The sequence below is a fragment of the Molothrus ater genome, chromosome Z, assembly GCF_012460135.2.
Source record: "Molothrus ater isolate BHLD 08-10-18 breed brown headed cowbird chromosome Z, BPBGC_Mater_1.1, whole genome shotgun sequence".
Taxonomy (NCBI): Eukaryota; Metazoa; Chordata; class Aves; order Passeriformes; family Icteridae; genus Molothrus; species Molothrus ater.
The window spans coordinates 17,455,325-17,479,541 of record NC_050511.2 but is presented as its reverse complement, the minus strand read 5'-3'; the positions used below and the strand labels follow the sequence as shown (position 1 = coordinate 17,479,541).

At 40.6% G+C, this 24,217-nt stretch overlaps 1 protein-coding gene across 4 annotated transcripts in view; it reads right to left on the bottom strand.

The window, feature by feature from the left end:
* IL31RA (interleukin 31 receptor A) overlaps positions 1-23,858 on the bottom strand; it is a 35,081-nt gene extending 11,223 nt beyond the window's left edge. For 2 of the 4 annotated variants that reach the window (XM_036403789.1, XM_036403792.1), the window contains exons 1-11: positions 23,688-23,858; positions 20,368-20,471; positions 12,869-12,950; positions 12,043-12,339; positions 10,540-10,660; positions 8,903-9,069; positions 7,569-7,720; positions 4,924-5,086; positions 4,188-4,270; positions 3,445-3,661; positions 2,062-2,244 (exon numbers count right to left, since the gene is read on the bottom strand). In XM_036403789.1, coding sequence (XP_036259682.1) covers positions 2,062-2,244; positions 3,445-3,661; positions 4,188-4,270; positions 4,924-5,086; positions 7,569-7,720; positions 8,903-9,069; positions 10,540-10,660; positions 12,043-12,339; positions 12,869-12,950; positions 20,368-20,406 — 1,504 coding nt within the window. In that variant the 5' untranslated portion in view covers positions 20,407-20,471; positions 23,688-23,858. Of the gene's footprint in view, positions 1-2,061; positions 2,245-3,444; positions 3,662-4,187; positions 4,271-4,923; positions 5,087-7,568; positions 7,721-8,902; positions 9,070-10,539; positions 10,661-12,042; positions 12,340-12,868; positions 12,951-13,193; positions 13,276-20,367; positions 20,472-23,687 lie in introns of those variants that run through there. The other 2 variants (XM_036403791.1, XM_036403794.2) reach the window with 2 other exon arrangements.
* Between the last annotated feature and the right edge of the window lie 359 nt (positions 23,859-24,217).

Sequence of the window (24,217 nt, the reverse complement as noted above, 5' to 3'; positions counted from 1 at the left end):
TCAGTGATTCTTCTGGGCCACTTACAACACAGAATATTCTATTCTTATTTCTACACTGATGTTCTAGTCATGCCAACTGCAGATCTTCTGACTAGCCTGACTCAAGGGTACAGTTGTTGCAAGTGAGATCTCTACAGTAGAATTTTATGTTTCAAGATATAGTTCCAGCTTCTGGAAATGAAGTTTTGAACTCTGAACAATCCAGGAGTACCCTGTAATCAACCCAAGTACCCACTACTTACAACAACCCCAAGTAATCAACCAGGTGTACCCACTACTTACAACAGCTCCCATCAACTCTGAGAGGACATATCTGTAGCTTTACATCCCCTGGCATGAAACCAGTGTAAAGGGATTTCTAGATCATTCCTCTCAAGCTCTGCAGCTTGCTAAGCAAAAATAATGGCTATCAACAAATCCCTGCATGATATCAGCTTTCTGCTGCTCTTTCAGTCTATTACACCTATTGCAATGGCCATTATATATACATTACCCCAGCTGGTTTTAGCTAGGGTAGAGTTAGTTTTCTTCCTAGTGGCGGGCATGGGGCTGTGCTTTGGATTTGTGCTGAACAAATCCAGGGCTGACAGTACAGAGATGTTTTTGTTATTCCTGAGCAGAGCTCACACAGAGCCAAGGCCTTTTCTGCTTCTCCTGCTGCCATGGGGGTCTGGGAGGGGACTGGGGGTGCCTGGGGGGCTGGGAGGAGACACAGCCAGGACAGGTGACCCCAGCTGAGCAAAGGGATGTTCCAGACCATGTGGCATCATGCTCACTATGTAAAGTGGGGGAAGAAGGAAGAAGGGAGGACATTTGGAGTGAGGAGTTTGTCTTCCCAAGTCACTGTTACATTCAATGGGGCCCTGCTGCCCTGGAGATGGCTAAACTCCTGTCTGCCCATGGGAAGCAGTGAACTCACTCCTCGTTTTGCTTTGCTTGTGTGCAGGGCTTTTGTTTTCCCTATTAAACTATCTCCATCTCAACCCATAAGAGCTCCTGCTTTTACCCTGTTGATTCTCCCTGATCTCACTGGCAGGGCAGTGAGCGAGCAGCTGCCTGGGCTTGGCTGTTTGCTGGGGTTAAACCACAAGAGTCAAATCACTGAGGTGATGACAGATTTGATTGGTATGTACTAGACTGAACTCACAGATGTTAGTGCTGTCCAGCTAGTGATAAGCAGGCTCCTGCACTTGCCACGGGGGTCGTTTGCCCAACCTGGTATTAGAGTCTAGTTAGATTTTACTTTTGCTGCTTGCTGTAGTGCTGCACTACTTAACACATTACTGATTTGTGCCTGAGAACATTTTGATAACAGCCATGGGGATGTGCCAGGGCAGTGCTGCTGTTTCTGTGCTGATGTGGTGGACAGGCTGGAACTCCAGTGTGAACTTGAGCTGAAGTGTGATGTGTGATGGCATCCACAAGAGAGCCTGCAGCCTGTGGAGGACTCCACACTGGAGCAGGTGGATGCCTGAAGGAGAATGTGACCTCACAGGGGAGCCATACTGGAGCAGTCTGGGGGTAACTGCAGCCAGTGGGAAGGACCCATGTCAGAGAAGTTCAGTAAGGACGTCTGCCATAGGTGGGAACCTATACTGGAGTAGGGAATTTGAAGATTCCTCTGCAACCTGTGGTGAAGATCATGGTGAAGCAGGCCGTCCCCCTGCCTATGGAGGACTATGATGTTCTCTCTCTAAAACATGAAAGAGCATGAGCTTTTCCCATATTCAATCTTTTTTTTTAACTCTAGATTTCTCTGATAGAAGAGTCAGTTGCAGGCCTCCTACTAGCATAAGATCAAGCCACAGAACTGCTTTAACATAAATTCTGTAGCCTAATCTTACATGAGAGCAAGCACTATTTGTGCTTTTGGATGTTGCATGAAAATTTGTAAGACTAAAAAATGCTATTACATTAGCAGCAGAGATTTCAGTAAAGCATGTAATAATACTGTTATGTTTAAAAACAGTCTGAGGAAAGCTGACTGAGTTCATCCTTTCCAATCTACCTGTAAGTACATGTACATCTGTACAATGTTACAGCTGTAACTGATAAACATACTTTTGTTATTTTTCCACTTTGTAGAATTTGATACATATTGCCATGATCTACCAAAAGGGTCCATCTCCAATTCCTCATACCACTCAACCACGTATTTGGTTTTTTCTGGTTCAGAGGATATCCACTGCACCACCACTTCTTCATTTGTTGTAGAGGTCACCACTTTTTCAATCATCTGAGAGGCTAAAAATTTAACAGAAAATATCAGCAATTGTCTTCAGAAAAGCTTGAAAAAGATATACAGAATTCAAGAACGAGTCTCTCTTTCAGAATCCAAATTTTGCAGTGTGTAAAACTTTATAAACCAAATTACTACCAATTTTGCAGGTAGCTTATAAGTAATTTTGATTGAGATGACAAAGGCAATGGAACAGGAAAACAAGTCAGCAAGGTCAAGAATGACACTGAAGCAAATGTAAATTCTGCATCAGCCGTAGAACAGAGGTAATGAGAGTCTAAGTGAAAATCCAACTTGGCAAAGCAGAGGCAAAAAAGACCTGATGAAGCGGAGAAGAAAAAGAGATGCATCTGGTGGGGGGAAAGCACATCACAGCATGGAAAAATCAGAAAAACCTTTGTGGTGGGATGCAAAAGTGGATAGGGAGGTAGTCAGCAACCTCTAGGACAAAATTACATTAAATCTACATATCCAGTTTTCTGATTAGAAACAGAATTTGATTGACTGAGTTCCAGGGGGACACTTGCACTTACATCATGAACAACTCTTGTTAGAAGGGATTCATGTGTGTCAAATACAACCTGTCTGTCAGGTCATGGCTGGCAGCAGAATGTTGCAACACAAGGCTCAAAGCAGTATCAGAATTAAACATAGGAGCCAAAGAGCAACTCTTGTGCTAGATCAGGCCAGCTTCCTAACCCTGGCAGTGGGTGGGATGGGTACTCTGGGAATGCATATGAAATGAGAATGAACACAAGGCTTCTCTCCCTGCTTCCACTAACACAACTTAGGGACTTCTATTTATCATATCTTTGAATGATTGTTGAACACTCTGCAATAGTGCCCTGTGGTAATCTATCTTCTGAGCTAACAAAGGGATCCAAAAGAATTGGGTAGCATTTCATAAATTTATTTGGGAGATGCAAGGTTAGGAAAAAACCTAAATCAACCAAAAAAACCCTAAGAAAGTAGTACAACAGAAATTCAATAAGACATCACAAAGTATTCATATCTTAACAACTGTATCTCAAAACAAAACCCCCAACAATAATTGTCTGTAACAGAAATATGATACATGACAGCAAAATACAAGATACATATGTCAGAAGCCCTTAGCATAATTTTGCTTCACTGTATCAGAACTTAAGATGTAATGAAAATCACTTTTTCATTAATGAGAAAAATATGACATTGAAAAATCTTACATTTTTCATCAGAGGATGGAATCCTCAAAATAGCTTCAGGAGACTCTCCAGCAGAGTTATAAGCAGTGACAGATATTATATGTGCCTCTTCATTTAAAAGTAAGGTCATTTTCTGTTCAGTAGAATTGTTTGTCCTTTTATGTGCAGCCTTGTTTTCTGGAAAATACTGTATTTTGTAGCCTAGAATTCTCCCAGAAGGCGGAAAGCTTTTTAATGGCTATTAAAAAAATACACAGTAGTAAGTATTTCACAGTGTTATCTGCACAAGCAAAAATATATGCTCTATTAAAGATTAAATTACAAAACTATTATACTGTATTTAGAAAAGCAAGGTATTTTCTTAAGGCCCATCTTCAGGACAGACAGCCACAACAATTTCCTTGATGGATTTCAAAAGTCAAATGCTGAGATTTGAAATATGAAGAGCCTTTGGACACTTTACTAGAAGATTAAAGTGAATTTAAACACAGCTTCGGTAAACTGGATTATTTAAATGCAGTTTAAGACTTTCAATGAGATTTTCCAGTGATCTGAACACAATTAAATGCTCCCTTTCCACACAGATTACAAAACTCCATTCAGCTACCATTCAGTAAACAAAAGCCTTTTCAATTCTAATTTAGTTCAGTGAGCTTTTTTTTCTGATAACATGAAATGCCTCTGGCAGTTATATGTCCTACTTAAACACAACATCAGCTACAGGATATCAATATGATTACCAATTCACAAAAAAATGTATGTACCTTCCACATAAGATGTACAGATCTATTTCTAGATGAGCGTGAAGACTCAATTACTCTCCACAAATCTACTTTTCCTGAAGGAGCTGTTTAAAGACAAAAAAAATCCACTTGCAATTTGTTGCTATATTAAAAAGATTGTTTAATATGGTGAAAACAATCAAAAGGTTTCTCTAATATGGTTAAAAAACTCAAAAGGTGTCAAACATAGAGTCTAAGAGAAACTTACTAAAAGTAAGTTTTATCTTTTGTAGTACAATGCCTTTTTTTCCCTAATTAGGTACTTCTTTCTTTCTATAAGTTTCCTGCTGCTTGCTTGCATTTGCTCAGTTCTAGAGTCTCCCAGAAGAGACTTTCTAGTCTTGTTTTAAAACTGGTATTTTGATTTCTCTATTTATAATTTATTTCATTGAACACACATGCTGCACTACTTTTCTGCTATCTTAACTTTGCTTTGTTAAATCTTCATGTACACTCTTAATTTTCCCTCTCTTCAGTGTCTACTCATCTGTTTTCTTCCTTAGTCCTATGTTGTTTGAATCACTTTTCAAATCTCCTCCAATACTTGCTGTTGTCATCAGTTTTCCTCTTCTATCTTTAAACAAAATAAACATGTTCTGTTTAAGCAACAGGATTCTAAATTCAATAGAGGATAATAGGCTGTAACACAGTTTTTCCCTACTAAATCCTAATGCCTCCAAGTATAATAGAAGAAAACTTCCACAGGTAGGCAGTTTACCATTTTCTTCTGTGCTTTCACTTTTCTCTCCACTCCATCCACTCCAAAATGCTGACTCATTATTGACACACCGAATGGCAACAGAATAGTCTGTGGAGTCCCACAGACCTGTGAGATTACATGATCCTATATTCTTAGAATTCAGTGAGACATTGACAAATTCCTGGAAATAGGAACAAGAACAAAAATTATTTGATATAAAATTTAGTACAGATATATGACTTATTTTCTTAAGAAAACACAGAAGATGCAGTTTTTGTGTATACCACCTCACTTCTCTGAAACTCAAGATTCCTTGTTTTAAACTTCATTTTTCTGTGTAGCACCTTTGTTCCTCCTGTAAAACTCCAGGGTTTGAAAAACTTGATCCCAAACCTGTGGCTTGAACAGGGTGCAGCTCACATGTGATTCTAGAGCAGCTGTGCACAGAAGCTGCTGGAGGAATGCAGTTCCCACTGATGGGAAGCAAGTGGTTATTGCTAAAGCAATTACTACAATTATGTCCCACAGCAGCATCCTGGGGGAAGCAGTGACTCCCTCAGTGATTCCTCACAGTTTGAGTCAGCTGGGTACTTGTCTCCTGTCTTGTTCATCTTTTCTGAGTTACAAGGCCTTCTAGCTGTTACCCATAAAACACTGCAGCTGTGGGCTACCCCAAACATTATCAGCACAGGATTAAAAAGAAAAGGTAAACGAAAGGACAAAAAATTCTGGTACCAAGAGGTAAAAAATAAGATGAAGCCTGTTAGTGGTGAAGGAAGATGGGAGTGTAAGAAATAAATTATGTGTTATCTTTTCAGAAAAGTAATGACAATGCGAGTCATTTCTTTGTCTTGAAAGGAACCTCACTCACTTCAACACCCTCAACAGGGCTAAAACACAGTGAAGAAATTCTTGGCTTCCATCAGTTGAACCTTCTAACCAAAAATTAATCAGTCTATAACAATGCAGACTGTACTATAGAAACTACAAGAAATGCAGATACTCACTCATATGAACACCATAATGAGAAGTGCCTAATGTTACTGAAGATTTTAGTCTGTCCTGATCTCAAGAAACTCACTGTCAAAAAATATCTGCCTCTACAAGAGTGAATTCAGGGGTCTCCAAACCATGTAGGTGATAGATTCTGCAACAAATCTAAAATTAAAAAGGCTCCAAAATTATTATCAACCTCTGGCAGAACTGACATAGAATTGGAGACATGTTGTACTAGCTTTTAGTTACTTGCCAAAAGGCTGTTAACGATATTGCATTAAAATCAGAAACTTAGAAATTTAGTATATGCAAGAACAAAAACACATCACATGTTTTTCACTCAGTAAAAACAGTTCACACCAAACTGTTTAGACTGGTTTGGTCAGATAACTTTAAAGGCCAAGAAGATATTTGTCATTTGTGCAAACATTTTTAGTTAGGTTTTTTGGGGGGGTGGTTTTGGGTTGGGTTTTTTTTGCATATATGTGCCAACAAAGAAGCAGCTCCTATGTCTTTTCTAGTCATGGATAGCTCCTGTTTCTTCTGAAATACCTGTGTGAAAATGCAGGTGTGAGCTGAGGGAGCAAATGATAGGCTGTATTTGATACCAAAAAAAACAGACAGGTGATTTCTAATGCATGTGCTGAAAACTAGACAAAATACACAATAAAGCTGTAGCCCTCCAAGGACTATGAGGTCCTTTCCAAATGTTGAAAACATAAGGACCTCATAGAATGTGTCACAAGGATGCCAGTGCCTTGGTTCCAAAGAGATAAACATCTCAAATAGGTCTTTTAAACAATCGTTAGTTCCATTCCTAATACCCCAATTGGACCTGAGCCATCCTGCCCATCCAATCATCCTGAATCCTGAATCCAAGAACTAGTATGTTATATTTACAGTTATGATGCTTGAAAATGTGAGAAGGATGCTAGTAAGAAACATCTTTAATATTACAAATGTTTTTAAAGCTCCAATGACTACTTTGATGAATTTTTCTCTCCCACAATTATACATGTGGTACATAAAACAGTAAGATCAAGGCAGACATTTCAGTTCAATGGACTTAAACAATCCAAGAAACTTGGCCAGTTCTTTAATTTGGAAGAAGAAACAGTAAAACAACAAATACAATCCCTTCCATATTGAAGGCCATAGGAATAGATAATCTGAATTATGCAAATACTGGGGGTTTTACAACCATTCCATTTAGGTGTCAGAAAGAAAAGAACTTCCCTTATTTTTCATCTTGCAAAATTTGTATTTTGTATTTGTATTTAACATCATTCCATATTAATCAGATTCAAATGCTGCAGTTTTAAGTGAGTGCTGTTTTCAACACCAGAATGCAAGGAAAAAACAAAATATTGTTACTGACTGCATGTGTAATCCCTTGGTGTAGGGTCATCCCTCATCCTTCCACAGTGTAATACTGAAAAGCACAATATGTATCAAAACAGATAATGACCATAAGAAAAAGGACAATTAACCCTAGAAAACCAAACCATATTCTTAAGATCATGCACCTCTGGTAACATTCCAGTAAAATAACAAGGTTATTATCATTATTTCAAACACTTGTTGCCTTTTTTCAACTTAAATTCTTATAATATTAAGACGTTAGTCACAAAGAAATTGCCATGCAAAAGAAAAATGACGTAACTTACGGTAAAGTTTGAATACAAGTTTCTGTATTGAACCTGGCAAATAATATGTTTTAAAGGGATAATCTTCTCAGGCATTTTCCAGGTTACTGTAAGTAACTGCTTTATACCAGGGATTTTTTTAACTGAAATTATTTCAGGAGGGGCAAATTTCTCTAGAATGAAGAAACAAGAACATTAATAGAGGAAAATGCTTCTATAAAAGTTCAGAATTTCTCTATCTGTTTGTGTTCCAAGAAGTTAAATCCTTATCCCAGTAACACACATCCTATTAGAGTATTCATGTGATGGTTTATTTTATAGACATAGTTCTACATATGGGAAATTATCTGTAAGAGAAATTGCACATTAACTGATTTAATTACATGGAATTTTGAACAACCTGGTCTAGTGGAAGGTGTCCCTGCCCACCCAAGCCTTTCTATGATTCTGTGATTCTATTCACAAACCTGCTCTAAAATAGATGTGCGGACATCTTTCATATTTGTATCAGCACTGAAAAATATTACCCAAAGACAACAGCAGAGAAAACAAATGAAGCAGAGCTGGGATGCCAAAGACAAGACTGAACTGCAGATGAGGAAAGAGTTCAGCTGGAAATTATCTGAGGGGCAGAGAAGTGTAAAGGAGACAATGGAAAAGAATGGACTAGCAATAGGAAAAGACATGTCTGGCATAGAGAGTGTAGAAAGTAATGAAGAGTCACAGTAGATCTGAACACAGAATAAAGGATGTGAGTGATGATGAGTGCTGCAGCAAAAAGTATTCCATAACCTTATAAGGGTTACTGCTTAACTACACCACCAAAATGAACAGAGGAGAAGCACAGGACAGAGGGAGAAGAGGTAGACAAGGACAGAGGGAGAAGAGGTAGACAAAATATTATTATTGCTCCTGTGTGCAATTATTACGGCACATAGAACAGATGGGTTATTTTTAACAGAAAGTGGAATTGCAGAGCATATGATGGGTGGCCCTTGAAAAATTATAATACCACTACCCATTGCAGGCAGGTGTTGCACTGATACTTGGTACCACTCAGAAATATTAAAGTAGAGTCCAAGTACCAATTAGTTTGACAAGAAGTTTTAATATATGGCCTTTACTTCTCAATAATTAAAAATTAGTAATTTATAATGGATATATCAGACATTAGCCTAAAGAAATATTGTTGCAGTTAGATGTTGCCTAGCATGGAAACAACACTCTGTCATTTCTCACCACCTCACAATAAGATCAAGAAACTGCTGTAAATTACTGCTGTAACACCAACCAATTGGAAGAATTTTACATGGAAAAGTCATAAATTAAATCCTTATTGATTCTTTTTTAATTACCTATTTTTTGCAAAGGGATAGGGACACACTCTGTTAAGGATGCACCCAAAGCATTTTTAGCTTCCACTTGAAAACAAAAATCATTACTATAATCATTGTCAGGATAAAAAAATGAACACGACTCTGTTATAGTCAGGCAGGATCTAACTAAATCTGGAGAAGACATCCTAAAAAAGAAAAAAATAAAAGCAGTTAGAAACTAAAGGATTTTCTTAGAATAATTCAAACAAATTGTTAGGCTATTATTTATATATCTTTGAGAATGCAAGACTTTTTTACCAGTGAACATTTTTAGATTACATGTCTGTGCAAACGAATACCCTTAGCTAATTTCCCTGTCCCCTTGTACCAGTGCTTTTGTAGTCACATGCTAGGGAGACTACTCAGCTAGGGAGATACTGGATTAAAACTTATGTTTAGATTTGGCTGGAAACAGTTCTGCAATCCAATTCACTTTGTGGTTAATAAGAAGTCTGTGCTTATACAGGAAGGAATAATACTGAAATGTGCTTTCAATGGCTGTTTTAACTTCTGGCTTCACAAGAGCAGCTAAGTTATAAAAGATAGAAACACCAGAAGTAGTAAGAAAGTTCCACATTAAAAAGATGGAAGCTTAAAATGTCAAAGCTAAAATGGAGATAAAACTAAAAAGGTTTTCCTAATCTACCATTTAAATTACAAAGATAGTATACACTAGTACAATATGAAGAAGTACCCTCCAGAGTCTGAATTCATTGCCATTCTCAAGAATAACTTTAGGCATTTTAGAAATCTCTTCATGAAACAATATTACCTGGAGTCTTGGTTAGGCAGAAAAAGAGAGCATCACCAGAAGCAGCACTAGAAAGGACAGACTGACAAGTACATCTGGGACAAATCTGTACTATCACCTTCAAAATCCTACCTGAGATCTGCCTTGGAACAACACTGATTTCACCATTTTCACAGTCCCTTGTAAAAAAGCAAGCTCCTAACCAACATTTAAAATCTAACTGAAATTGAAAGAACTAAGTATCTGTGCTTCTACACTGGAGAGCATGAGATGACATAATTTGTATTTGTAAATAGAAATCCCCAAGCAATCCAAAAGGACAACTCTGGATTTTTTGACTGAAACCTTATGACTCCAAGGGTCACTAGAGTAAATGCTACTGGAGTTAAGCAGAATACTGCAGTAAAGCAGTGGCTTAATGAATTTTGATGGGAATTTTTTAAAGCAGATGAGGAATCAATATTTTTTATGGCGCCAAAATTAGGTTAGTTCATTACATAGAAAGTTTCTGGGAAACTCTCCCATAAAATGCCTCCATTCACCATGGTCACTCAACTTTCAATCTTATTAGTAATGTTACTTCAAAGAACAAGTGAATATCAGCTCTGAATATAAATATTTCTCTACTGAATATTGGTTGAGAATCCTTATTTCTTTTATACAGCACACTACAAAAAGGAATCAGACTGCAAGTATTTTCAACAATTACCAACCCTGAATTAATCAATTAAAATTACTGACAAATGCCAAGACTCCAATCTCCATGATGATTTCAAGTTTTCGTTAAACAGAAGTCAGGGAGAGACAGGAAGAGAACTGGTTGCCACACCCCAGCAACCCAGTGCCCAGTATATCTAGTACTTACAGTTTTCGGTAAAGAGTATAGTTCGTTTTAAGACTTGTTTCTCTTCCTGCATTCCAGGTACAGGTAAGGTTAACATCATAGAAATAAATGCAGGAAATATTTTCTGGCATGTCTGGACGAACTACAGAGACAAAGGTTAAAAAAAGTCCAGTAAAAATACGTAACTTTATGCACACCTGATTCTGTTGGTCAAAAAGCAATTATGGCAAACATCATTCAGTGTCTTCATAGCACTTCATTTTATCATCCTTCACTGCCCTCAGAACTCCTCACAATACAAAAATCAAAACCACTCTTTCTTACCCTGAGGAGACAGCAAGATTTTTCTCCAACTATTTCTCAGAAATACTTTACTAAGTGCGCCTAAAGGCAGTAATTCTAACTATCATATATCAAACCACTGCATACACTGTCTTGAACACTAAGTGTACGCACTCTCCCCTCTGCAACACATGTGTAGTTTGAGGTGAGTCCAGAAAGTAAGAGGAATAAAAAAAAAAAAACAGCAAAAGCACAAAAAAAAAAAGGACATTCTCTAACAGACAGAACTCCTTTTGGTTCTCTCCCAGAATATCTAATTTTTTACCCTGTGAAAAACCCAAATCTGAGAAACATGCACAGCCTAAAGAGTGGAAAAGACAAGTTCCTGGGAAACAGATCTCTGTGACCCCGAAGAGATCACTAATTCTGGGCTCTCTTTATCTTATAAGCAAGATAGCACATAGGAAACAATCTTCTGCAATCTCTATAGTCTGAAGTCATCCATAAAAATGTAACACCCTAAAAGACTTTCTTGTTACAGCTCAATTTCTTTACTGTTAGAAGAAATTGGAGTAGAAGAAAACTGTGTCCAGTGAAGTCAACTGGTTGACAAAGCCCTCTTTTCAAAACAGTAATTTTCTGTCCCATCTAATGGAAATGTCAAAAGATCTTTTATCAACAAGTTTATAGCACATTAAGCTTTGCAGATATGCAAGACCTTTTGCTGGATATTTTTCTACAGATGTTTTGCTTTTATTGCTTCTTTATTAGAATGGGACCCCCCAGGCATACATTATACTCTGGACTTAATCTGTTCAATAAATTAGAAAATTCGTATACTTATTTTAATGTTCTGCATAAGAGAGTGGATTATAACTTCTTTAGAAGAGAGGATAGAGAGGAAATCGTCTCTGGAGAAAATTGAAGCTGGCTAGGCTAGAAAGAAGATATAACCAAAGGAACAGACCCACTCCCTTTGGAACTCAACAGAAAACTTCAGCTAGGCAAAATTCAGGGTCAGAAAGGTTGCAGACCTGTGTCAGTAAGGAATGCTGGTAATTTCATGCTTTATTAAAAAAAAAAAAAAGTATGTGTATATAAATATATATTATATATATATATATATACACTTGACTACATGTGTTTTAAAATAACACAACCAAAAGTAGCTGTTTTAGAAGTAAAATTATTATACTAAGTTGGTTAAAAGAGTTAAGATTATTTTTTCTGCCTTTTACTTACAGCCAGATTTAACTTCTGTGTGAACCAAAGGTATTTCTTTGTCTGAGTACTTCATTAAGCATTCCACATAAGCTGTGCTGTAAGTGAAATTATGGATGGTTATATTAGATACAGTCTTATTCACAATGTTATAGTTTTCTGGAGCAATCAATTCATCATTCAATTTCCAAATGATATGGCTTGCATTTCTCTGTGGAATGTAGTTCTTTCTAAGAACGCAGGATAGTTTCAGGGAGGATCCTCTTTCAATTTCAGGAGATGAAGGAAAAATGTCAGCATCTCTGATGGAGTTTTCATCTAAAAACAAAATCAAAGACATCACATAGCCATACTCCTCTTAAAATACTAGTGGAAAAATAGTAAGTTGTTTTGTTGTCTACAGATAATTAAATTAATTTTTTTCATATAGAATTCAAATAAAATGCCCAGTTAGTCATTCAAATCAGACATTCCTGTTTGAAAATGCAGTTCACATTAATTACTGTATTACAGTAGGTTAAATAGGTTTTACATTAGAGTGATGTTTCAACAACTTCACAGAAATAATGAGGAAGTTTCCATTCAGATACTTTTTTAATAGCCCTAAATGAAGAAAAGAAAGTCTTGGACTTCAAGCCTGTTTTTATAAAGCATGCAATTTACATGCATAGGTTGTAAATTTTATCATTATACTTGCAATATCCAAAAAATACATTAAACTAGTAAGACTAACATTTACAACTAAGCTGCAATATATTTCAGAACTCTTCAAAATTTCATTTGGAGAATGTTATCTTTTGGAAAAAATTCTTATGGCAAGACAGGTGCTAATAATCCAGAAACATACCTGCTACAGAGCTGCAGAGCAGGACAAACATCCAAATAAAATTGCTGAACATGTCCTTCTCAGTAAGTATGGGCAGAAAACGCTGTCATAAAATAAAAAATTTAAATTAATTTTTTTATTTTTAAAAGTAAAGTGAAGATACCCTTTTAAAACTTTGTTAGCATTTGTGTCAGAATTAATAATGTTATTCAGCTTTTCTCACTTGTATTCAAGTGAAGTATTGTTTTGTCTAAGTGTTACTTTCCTGAACAACGGAGAAATTTGATGCAGTTTTACTAAGACAAGTTGCACACATTTACGATAAAAAATAGAAAGATAAGCATACCTAAAACACGGCTGAGGGCAATCCAATCCACACAAGTGTTTAACCTTCCAAAGATCATGCAAGTAAGTGGTAAGAAATGTATTCACTTGACATTCAGCCTGCCTAGTTCTTTTCTAAGCAGATTCATCCAGCGAATTCTTTTGAAAATGAAGGCTCCTACAGGAGAAGGAATGATCTGCCTATCTTGTCCATCACCACCTAGTAAAGAAATTGTTCAGGAAGTGGACATCAGTCCAGGTCACCTTTCACCCAATAGAGGGTGAATTCATACTGGTTTTTTCCCAGTTTTGTCCTGGCAGCAGACCTGAGTGTACTCTGCAAAGACAAAGGAAGGCACCTCTCTTTGCCTTTCTTTTTGAAGAAAAGAACTACTGAACTACTGTGCAGCCAAAAAACCTCAGACTCCAGGTTAAGAAGGAAGAAAGCAAAGTAGTAGACTGATTTCTTCTGAAAGGACAGATGAATCTAGGGTTCCGTACCAAAAAAAATTACAAAAATCAAACACTCTCCTTGCCTTGAGTGGTGCTATCAGCACTTACAGAATCACAGAATATTTGTTTGGAAGGGACACCTACAGACCATCTGATTCAAATTTACAAAGGGCCTCCCACAGCCAGTTCCCCAGGACTGTGTCCAGACAGCTTCTGAAGATCTCCTTTAATGGAGAGTCCACAAACTCCCTGGGTAACCTGCTCCACTACTCATTCCTCTCATAGCAAAAATAGTATTTCCTGATACTCAGAAGGAACCTCCTGTGTTTGAGGTTGTGTCCACGGCCTCTGGTCCTATCACTGGGAGGATTCTGGCTCTTTGGTACTGCTGAGACTCCTCTGAGCTTTCTCTTCCCCAGGCTGAATAGTTCCAGCTTCCATATGGCAGATGCTCCAGTACATTAACCATCACTGAGGCTGTTCCCTGAATTCTCTCTGGTATGTCCATGTCTCTCTTGCCATCAGGAGTCCAGAACTGGGACTAAATACTCCAAGTGTGGGCTCAGCAGTGCTGAACAGAGGGACAGGATCACCTCATTGATCTGCTGGCTGCAGTCCTAACACAGCCCAGGAAACCAGCATTCTTTGTCACAAGGGCACATTGCTGGCTCATGCTCTACTGGGTGTGGGGGACCACCAGAGCTTTTTCTGCAAAGCTGGCTGGTGGAGACCTGGCCAGGCTCCTGTGCTACTGTCCGGAGGTGTACCTCCCCAGATGAAGGATTTGGCACTTCTCCTTATTGAAGTTCCTGCCAGCCCATTTCTCCAGCTTGTCAAGGTCTCTGTGGACAGCAGCTCAGCCCTCTGGCTTATTACTCACCCCTTCCAGTTTTGTGTTATCAGCAAACTCACTGAAGGCAGGATCGGCCAGCATTCTAATCCAGAACATGCTGAACAGGACTGGATCCAGTATTGCCCACTGGGGTAAATCACCAGTGACTGGCCCCCGGATTGACTTCACCACTGATCACCACCCTCTGGGTCCATCTATTAAGCCAGTTTTCAATTCACTTCACTGCTCACCCAGCCTACGCTTCATCAACTTGTCTGTAACAACCTATCTCTAGAGTGGCCCAACTCCACCATGAATGGCCACCCACACTACTCCTTTGGCTAGTAAGTAGAAGATCTGCCTGTAGAAAACAGAGGTGTCAGATCCCCTTAACCACACAAGGGCCTAGAGCCCAGTATGCCTATTTCCTGGACAAGTAGCTCTAGTTACCATGCTCATAAGCAACAGGTGGGCATTAGTATTTTGCAGCTAGTTGGGGTCCATGTTTCACATTAGGTTTTCAGATTTGTCTGGAATTTCAGCTCTCCATCAAACCTGTGTCTCAGGAAGGCTCCAGGTGGGAGGCAAGTACTATCTCCCTAGAACAGGCACATCAGTAGCTTTCAGTCCCAACAAAGTATCTCGTCCTCCCACAGGTTCAGATAATGCCACAAAGCAGGTGTGCACCAGGTCACTGGACAGAGATCTAAGCGGGATATAGGCAGTAGGGGTTATGCCCTATGCTATGGTTCTTTCCACAAAAACTTCTTGGATTTGCTAAAAACTTAAACTTTACAGTAATCTAAAATAGAAAAACATGGTAAAAAACAATGCATTAAGCTCAGTTTCTGTCAGAAATCAACTTAAATATTATTTTAAGTTTGTCTTGGGAAGCACTTTATAAACTTTAGGGCTATGACAGTAAAAAACAGGAGGAAAAAAAAAGAGAAACACATGTGGGATACAAAGAAAAATGCGGAGGAGTTTGTCCAGTGACATATTCCTAAAATACAGCAGTAGCAAGATGTATACCAACAAGAAATGAAGCCAGTCCATAAAGAGAATATATTACTACTTATTCATGTAGGGTGTATGTTCTTGTTCTCAAAGAACTAAAGATGAATTACACATTCAATGTGGCAATAAGAAAAATAGCAGTTGTTCCAAGTATTCTGTACCAGCACAACACCAGAACCTTTCCTCATTGCCCTTGATGTCTCTGGCCAGATTTAATTCTATCAGGGTTTTAAGCTTTCCTAATCTGATCCCTGGTTTCTTTTTGTCATCTTCCCAAGCTACCTGTCCCTGCTTCCACCCTGTGTAGACCTTGTTTTTGTGTTTGAGCTCATCCAAGCAGCCCTCCCAGTGTTTTTGACCAACTTCCTCTTAGTTAGAATGCATCAATCCTGAGCCTGAGGAGGATGATCCTTGAATACCACCCGACTCCCTTGGGCCCCTCTTCCATTCAGTGCTTTATCCATTGTGTTCTACCAAGCAGGTTCCTGAAGAGGACCAAGTCTGCTCCCCTGAGTCCAGGATTATGAGCCTATTGTCCTTGCTGCCCTAAGGACCTCAATCAAACTCCAGCATTTCACACTCATGGCAGTCAAGATTGCCCCTAAGCTTCACCTTCCCACCAGCCCCTCCTGGCTGGTGACAACACAGTCCATCACAGCACTTTTCGTCACTGACTCTACTGCCACCTGGAGAAGGAAGTTACCACCAACGTATTCCAAAAACCTCTTGGATTGCTTATGTCCAGCTGTGTTGTCCCTCCAACAGATACCAGGAAGGTTGAAGACACCCATGAACACCAGGGTTTATGAGCACAAGGCTGCTCATATGCAGGGAGTCTCATCTGCCCAGCCCTCCTGGTCAGCTGGCCTGTAGCAGACTCCACTGCAATGTCCCCTGTCCTCTGTCCCCTCCTTCCCTTCAACCCTGACCCCTCCCTGTCTGTCAGCTCCTCACCCACCCAGGCAGAGCTCTGTGCTCTCCAGCTGTCACTGACACAGGAGGTGACACCTTCTCCTCATCTCCCTGCCTGCCCTTCCTAAAGAACCTGCATCCTTCCATTCCAGCCACAGGAACCATCCCACCACATCTCCACTGAGACAAGATCACAGCCCTGCAGGCACATGCCTGTCTCTAACTCCTCGTTTATTCCCCATAATAAGAGATAAAGCTTCTGCTGATATCCTACATGCAGATATCCTATTTTTGAGGGGATATGAGACAGAAGAGGCTGCATTTCAGCCAAAATAGTCCAGTTCTTTCCAAGAATTAAGCAAACACATTTTTTATCAGATTCCTTTAACTAGCTCCAGCAATTCCATTCTTTCTTAGAAAGGAGATGGAATTCAGAAGCATTGGCAAATCATAAAAACATTTTTGAATAATGCTTAAGCTGAAAATACCACATGACATATCCCATCACACTGGAGCACAGAACTGCACAAACAGGCATGACCAAGCTGGCTGCAATGCCAAGTTAGAAGCCTTTGAAAAATTTTAGTATCCCATGCACACCAGAACGCTTAAATAGTTGAAGATTCCATCCAGGCTCGGTGCTCCTCATCCTGTATCCATTCTGTCCCTTTTCCCCCTCTTCTAGTTCTTCTCTAGTACTCAGCCATACAATAAGTCACTTCCACTCACCAAAACAGCAGAAGGCTAAGAAAAAAAAGTATTTGTACTACATTAGCAAATGTAAGGCATCCGAGTTGGTGAAACAGAGGAGATAACTGGGGAGAGAGACATCCATGACTTTTCCCAGATGTGAGCTAGTTATTTGGTTCAGTCCTCCTGCTTCTACTTTGTCCAGTATGAATTAGCAGCTGTTTATTTGGCATGGCAGCTGGTAGTTACTACTTGCCAGAAACCAAGGTAGTGACTTGGCAGGTTACAATGCTGCTCAAATCTTACACACCTGTCAGGACACTGATAAATGATATGTGACAAAATAGCTCTTTGGCTGTTTACTGAAGAGGTTATATATGTGATCAAAGTGATCAAAGAACGTGCCTGAGTAAAAATTACACCCTATGTGCATAAGTGTTTCACTTAAAGATGCCTATAAAAACTGTCGTCTTCAAGTGATTAAAAAATTGATTCATCAAAGCAAGACTGTATTTCCCCATATTGTATTTAAGACCAATTGCCCTTCTTCCCCATTTCAGGACATGAAACCTTTTTCCATTCAGATCCTATTCTAGGATTGCTTTTAACTACATGAACTACATGCCTCTGGTATACAGTGTAGATGTTACACCAAGAATAAAGAACATCTATAAATGTAAAGACAGCATGTCATGGAGTCATTGAATCACAGAATGTTAAGGGTTGGAAGGGATCTTAAAGACCATCTAATCCTAACGCTCCCTTCCATGTTCAGGGACACCTCCCACTAGACCATGTTACTCAAGGCCTTATCCAACCAGGCCTCAAACACTTCCAGGAATGGGGCATCCACAACTTCCCTGAGCAACTTGTTCCAGTATTTCACCACCCTCACAGTAAAGATTTTCTTCCTAGTACCTAATCTAATTTCCCTCCTTTCAGGTGTGTATTTTGCCCTGGCACTCCAGTTCCTGTCAGAGAAGCCCTCTCCAGCTTCCCTGTAGGCCCCCTCAGGTACTGGAAGGTGTCTGTGAGGTCCCAACACAACCCTCTCTTCCCCAGGCTGAACATTCCCAGCTTGCTCAGCCCATCCTCACAGCAGGGGTGTTCCAGCCCTCTCACCAACCTCCTGGTCCTCCTCTGGACTTGTTTTAACAACTCCTTGTCATCGTGCTGGGAACACCAGAGCTGGATGCAGTGCTCCAGGTGGGGTCTCAGCAGAGCAGAGCAGAGCAGAGCAGAGGGGTAGAACCCTTCTCTCAATCTGCTGGCCAATGCTGCTTTGGATGCAGCCTAGGATTCCCTTGGCTTTCTGGGCTGGGAGCACTCACTGCTGGCTCATGGTGAGTTTTTCATCAGCCACCACCCCCAAGTCCCTCCCCACAGGGCTGCTCTCAAGACCTTGCACTTGGCCTTGCTGAACTCCCTGAGGTTTGCATGATCCCACCTCTCAAGCCTGTCCAGGTCCCTGTGGATGCCATCGCTTCCCTCCCCTGTGTCGAGTGCCCCACCCAGCTCAGTGTCAGCAGCAAACTTGCTGAGACTGCCCTGGACCCCACTGTCCACATCCCTGACAAAGGTCTGGGACAGTACCAGTCCCAGGACCCACACCTGAGGGACACCACTTCTCACTGGTCTCCATGTGGACAAGGAGCTATTGACCACAACTCTTTGAGTGTGGCCATCCAGCCAATTCTTTATCCACTGAGTGGTCCATCCATCAAGTGTCTCCAACATAGAGACAAGGATGGCAAGTGGGACTATCAAATTCTTTGCTTAAATTCAGGTAGACAATGGGAGTTGTTCTGCCCTTGTCCATCAAAGCTGCAGCACCCCATCATAGAAGGCCATCAAATTTGCCAGGCATGGTTTGCCCTTAGTAAAGCCATGTTGGTTGCCCCCAAACACCTGCTTGTTTTCCATGTGCCTTAGCACAGTTTCCAGGAGAATCTGCTCCATGATCTTTCCTAGCACAGAGGAAAGATGCTCTGTAGTTCTATGGGGCTTCTGCATTCCCCTTTCTTAAAATGGGGGTTATAGTTCCTTTTTTTCAGTCATCAGGGACTTCATTTGACAGCCATAATTTTTCAAAAATTATGTATACTGCTTTAGGAGCTTCTTCTGCCATCTCCCTCAGGACCCCCAGATGAATTTTATTGGATCCCATGGATTTGTGCACATTCAGGTTCCTTAGATGGTCTCAGACTTGATCCTCTCCGACAGTGGGTTTAGGGTCTTCGTTCTCCCAGTCTCTGCAATTGCCTCTCTTGACTTAATTGACATGGCTGGAACTCTGCTGTTTAAGACTGAGGCACAGAGGTTGTTGAGAACCTCAGCCTTCTCTTCGCCCAGGGTATCCATGTCTCCCATTTCCTTTTGAAGAGGGCCTAACCTTTCTCTTCCTTGCAACATATCCATGGATACAAGGTGCACAGTGCCCAGCACAGGGGGACAATCCCTGCCCTGGCCCTGCTGGCCACAGCATTGCTGATCCAGGCCAGGATGCCATTGGCCTTCTTGGCCACCTGGGCACAGCCTGGCTCATGTTCAGCTGCTCTCACCAGCACCCCCAGGTCCTTTCCAGCCACTCTGGCCCAGCCTGTGGCACTGCCTGGGGCTGTTGTGACCCAAGGGCAGGACCTGGCACTTGGCCTTGTTGAACCTCACACCAACGGCCTCAGTCCATGATCCAGCCTGTCCAGATCCCTCTGCAGAGACTTCCTGCCCTCTAGCAGATCAACTCCTGTCCAACTTGGTTTCACCTGCAAACTGACTAAGCGTGCCCTTGGATCCCCTTGTGAGGATCAGCAATAAAGATTCTGAACAGGATGAGGCCCCAGTACTGAGCTCTAGGGAACCTCATTAGCAACCAGCTGCCAACTGGATGTGGCACCATGCAGCACCGTTCTTTGTTCCAGCCATTCAAGAATTTTTAACATCTTTGCTGATATGTGACAGGAAATTCTTCCCTACGAAGTCTGACACTCTTCTAACAACTATGAAGGAAGAAGCTGAATAGACACTCCTCCTTTTATTTGGTCTTTACCATCCATTGCTACAGCTCTCCCATGATAGCTGCTACGTGGAGAGACAGACCTTGCCCTATCCACAGAAAGACAGGAGCCTAAGCCTCTGCTCTAGCCCATTGGGCCACTCAGCTGCAGTGTTCTGCAAAATGCACCTGGAAAAGCAATAACCATGAGTTTTCAGAACTCCAAGATTCAAATCCATCAGCACTTACACAAATTATAGAGAGAAAGAGGACATTCAGGAAAATTATTCAAATACATACTTTAGCATCCTTTTTGGTAACAGGGTGCCTCAGATTCATGATCGGTCAGGACTGCACCAAAGGTGAGTAGCAGTGAGCATCTGAAGAGGAAAACAGCAGGTTTCCTACATTGGTCAGAGAAGACAATGACATGTGAACATAATGGAAGAAGCAGTAAACTCGAGGGACAGCTAATGGGTATTTTCAACTTTTTAACCCCTATGACCTATGCACTGACAAGCCCATCATGGAAAAAATGACAGATACTGTGATGAAAGATCCTGGGCACAATGATTTCATAATCCACAGTCTTTAACAGAGCCAAAAACAGTCAGTTGAACCTCAGGGCAGGATGAATAGCATTCAAACATTTACCTTTAAATAGAACTTGATTGAAACAGGTGTTAGGTGCACTTTCTTCTGGAAAATAAACCTATATGTATTTTTAAATTATGATGGCCTACCAGAAAACTTAATGGTATCATAATCTACTAACACCACTTATAAATTCAAACACTGCATATCTATTCAGAAAACTACTAAGCTTACAGACATATCTGAAGTACCCACACGGTGAGGCTCTCGAAATGCTGTATCAACTGTTGACCACAGAAACTTGTTCTAAAAACACAGTAACATCAAAAAAAAAAAAAAATCATCATCATGTAAAACTACTTGCTAATTTAAAAACTTCAAACTAACTGGAAACTGAAAAGCAGGAAAGCCATTTTTCCTCTTTCAGTCTCTAAATAGCCAATGTAGGCACAAAAGGATAAGATACATTTGTTCCAGAATTCTGAAGGACATAGTTACCAGGAAAAGTCAGTTTTGCTAATAACTGCTGATAACAGTTATTTTGCTTAGTATATCCTGGAGCTACAGATGCAAAACATGTTTTGAGAAAGCCTTTGCTTTCTTATAAAACAGCACACTGAATATTCATACATTACAATACAAAATACTGTTACATTGGAATTTAAATCAAACTTTTAACCACATGAGTTTGGTACTAATAGGAAAAAATAGAATATAACTCATTTTTCTCTGAGCAACCATAACAAATAAGCCTTTATATAAATTGCTCAGATAGATAAAAGAGCTTCAAAACAGGTGCTCCTCTACTAATCAATGCATTGTACCTCATAAAAGAAACAGAATTTTTATGCAAAATGCTTAAAGTTACAAACACAAAACAAGATTTATTTTCTTTATCTCTACATATGGGTCACTTTTTTAATTTTAACTATATGATTTCATCCAATTTGCCAATGCTCAGCAAAGCTAAACAAAAGGTCAGGCCATCAAGATCACTAGAACTAAATGTTGGTTGTACTACCAGACATAATTTTGCTTTCAGCCACTATCCTCCCCTGTTCTTTTTTCACTGACAAAGAAAAAACAGGCAAGCTAAGGTTTAAAGAGAGTTCCTGTACAGGACTGGTCTTGGAGCAAACCTCCTTTGGCTCATTGTCTGTGTGACTACAAAGCCTATTTGGGCTGCAAGGGTATACTTTGAGAGATGATTTTGCATTAGGTGTTTCAGCAAGTAAGATGTTATTAGACAATGATTGCCTTCATGCTCCTTTGTGTTGGTGGAGAACAATCTGTCTCTGGTGTGGCAAGCAACTAAGAGAACAAAATAAGCATAAGACTCAGTTTCACACTTTCTTCGCACTCAAAAAAGATGACCATGTCCCTGAAATGTACCTGTAGGTATATGTAATATATAAGTGTCTGAAAAAGATATTTGATCATGCTATTTTAGAAAACATTAAAACTCAGACTCATTGCAGCACCATAACCCTGCTGCTTCAGATCAACTCCTAAGGTTTATATATCCTGCTTTTCTTTACTATCTATGCTGTAAACTTTATTAACAATACTTTTGTATCTTAGTCAAAACTGCAAGGCAAAACATGGCATGGTAGTGAGAAATCAGGCTCCAAACACTACTAAACACATTTATGTTTTAAATTCTCTTAGTATGGCATTTTTTAATTGAAAATACCCCCTACAAGCACCAAATCATGCAAAAATTCCTCAGGTTTAAATGATTATTATAGAAAAATCAAGATCTTTAATCTTCAATCCTGCAACCTCTATGATATAAGCCCAAAGCTTCCTTCTCCCTTTTTTCCCTTTTGAGACCTGTTTTGTTACAGATTAGCCTCTGACAGAAAAATCTGAACTGACCACTCCATTCTTCCACCCAATAGATGAAGCTTCCTTCAAGCACAAAAACATCCTCTTGCCCAATCAGTTTCTTAATTCACAGATAGAGTCCAGAAGCTGCATTTCAACTATTTTAGACAATCATGGAATCATTTTGGTTCCAGAAAACCATCAAGTGCAACCATTAACACATCACTGCCAAGTCCAGCGCTAACCCATGTTCCCAAGTGCCACATCTACGAGCCTTTTAAATACTCCCAGGGACAATGACTCCACCACTTTCCCAGGCAGCCTATTCCAGTGCTTGACAACTTTTTCTGACAAGAAAGTTTTCCTAATATCCAATCTAAACCTTTCCTGGTGCAACTTGCAGCAATTTCCTTGTCCGTTGATTATAGCCTGGGAGAAGAGACTGACCCTCATCTCACCACCTCCTTTCAGGCAGTTGCAGAGAGTGATAAGGGCATCCCTGAGCCTCCCTTTCTCCAGGATAAACACCCCCAGCTCCTCCTCACAGGACTTGTGCTCCAGACCCTGGAGCAAAGACAAGTCATGCAGTCCATTACAGGTGAGAAGGCCAAGTGATACTTCCCCAGTTTAAGCATGAGTGCATGAAGATGATACTCATTATGGATATGTACACAAACACATTACAAAAATATTTTTCTCAGAAGGCAGAAATTGCAAACATTGAAGAAACCTGGGGCCAGTACATTTAAATCTGATTCATCACTTCGAGAAAATCTGTGAATAAAAATTAAGCAGAGAGCAATTAAGTAACAGCTTTTCCTTCCTTTGATGATTGCATACACTGCAATCATTTTGAGAACTGACTCTTAACCATTATACACACAAGGAAAACCACTGCCAAACATCTGTATTTCATTCCTTACAAAACGAGACAAATGAGGTAAACAGAAAGTTTCAATTCTTACTATCTCACGACTTGAAAGAAAGAAACCAAAAGGATCTTTTCGGCCCGAAGAGACACAGAAGCATGTCCTGCCCCAAGTCTCCGATGAACGCCTGGAGAGATGCGAATGCTAGCAAGCTCCACTGCTAGAGATCCACGCGAGTAACAGTCCGGGGAAGAGTTTCACACTCTCCCACACTTCATATAAATGAACGCGAGCAAAGACCACTCTGCTGAAAGCATCTTTTTCACTTACCTCAGCTGCGCTTGTTTTAACAGGAGCCTCTGCCTCCCCGCAACCTCGAAGGGACGGACAAAATGGGAAGTTGCCCGGCTGAGCACAAGTAACGCTTTTTCCTGTAATTCCGAAGGTCAGAACCCCCCACGCCCGCCGCCGGCACTAGCGGGGCTGGACTCCGCTCCAGCTGCCCGCACGGCGCCGGCCGCCCGCGGGCGGATGCTCTGCCCTGCCCGGAGCCCCGGCAGCCGCCCGCCCCCGGAGCCACCCCCAGGCCCTGTGCGGCCCCTCCGAACCCCGCCCGGCCCCTCCGTACCCTGACCAACCCCGCCCGGCCCCTCCACACCCTGCCCGGCCCCTCAGCACCCTGATCGCCTCCCGCCGGCCCTGAGGCCGCTCCCAGCTCCCGCCTTACCGGCTGTGAGGGCGCGCCCCCGGCAGTCCCGCCGCTCCCTCAGGCGGGAGTGTGGGCACTGGTATTTTGGTGCCAGTGGATCAAGTTAAAGAGTGTCTTTAAATCGCATAAAGACGCGCAGCGAAACGAGGAT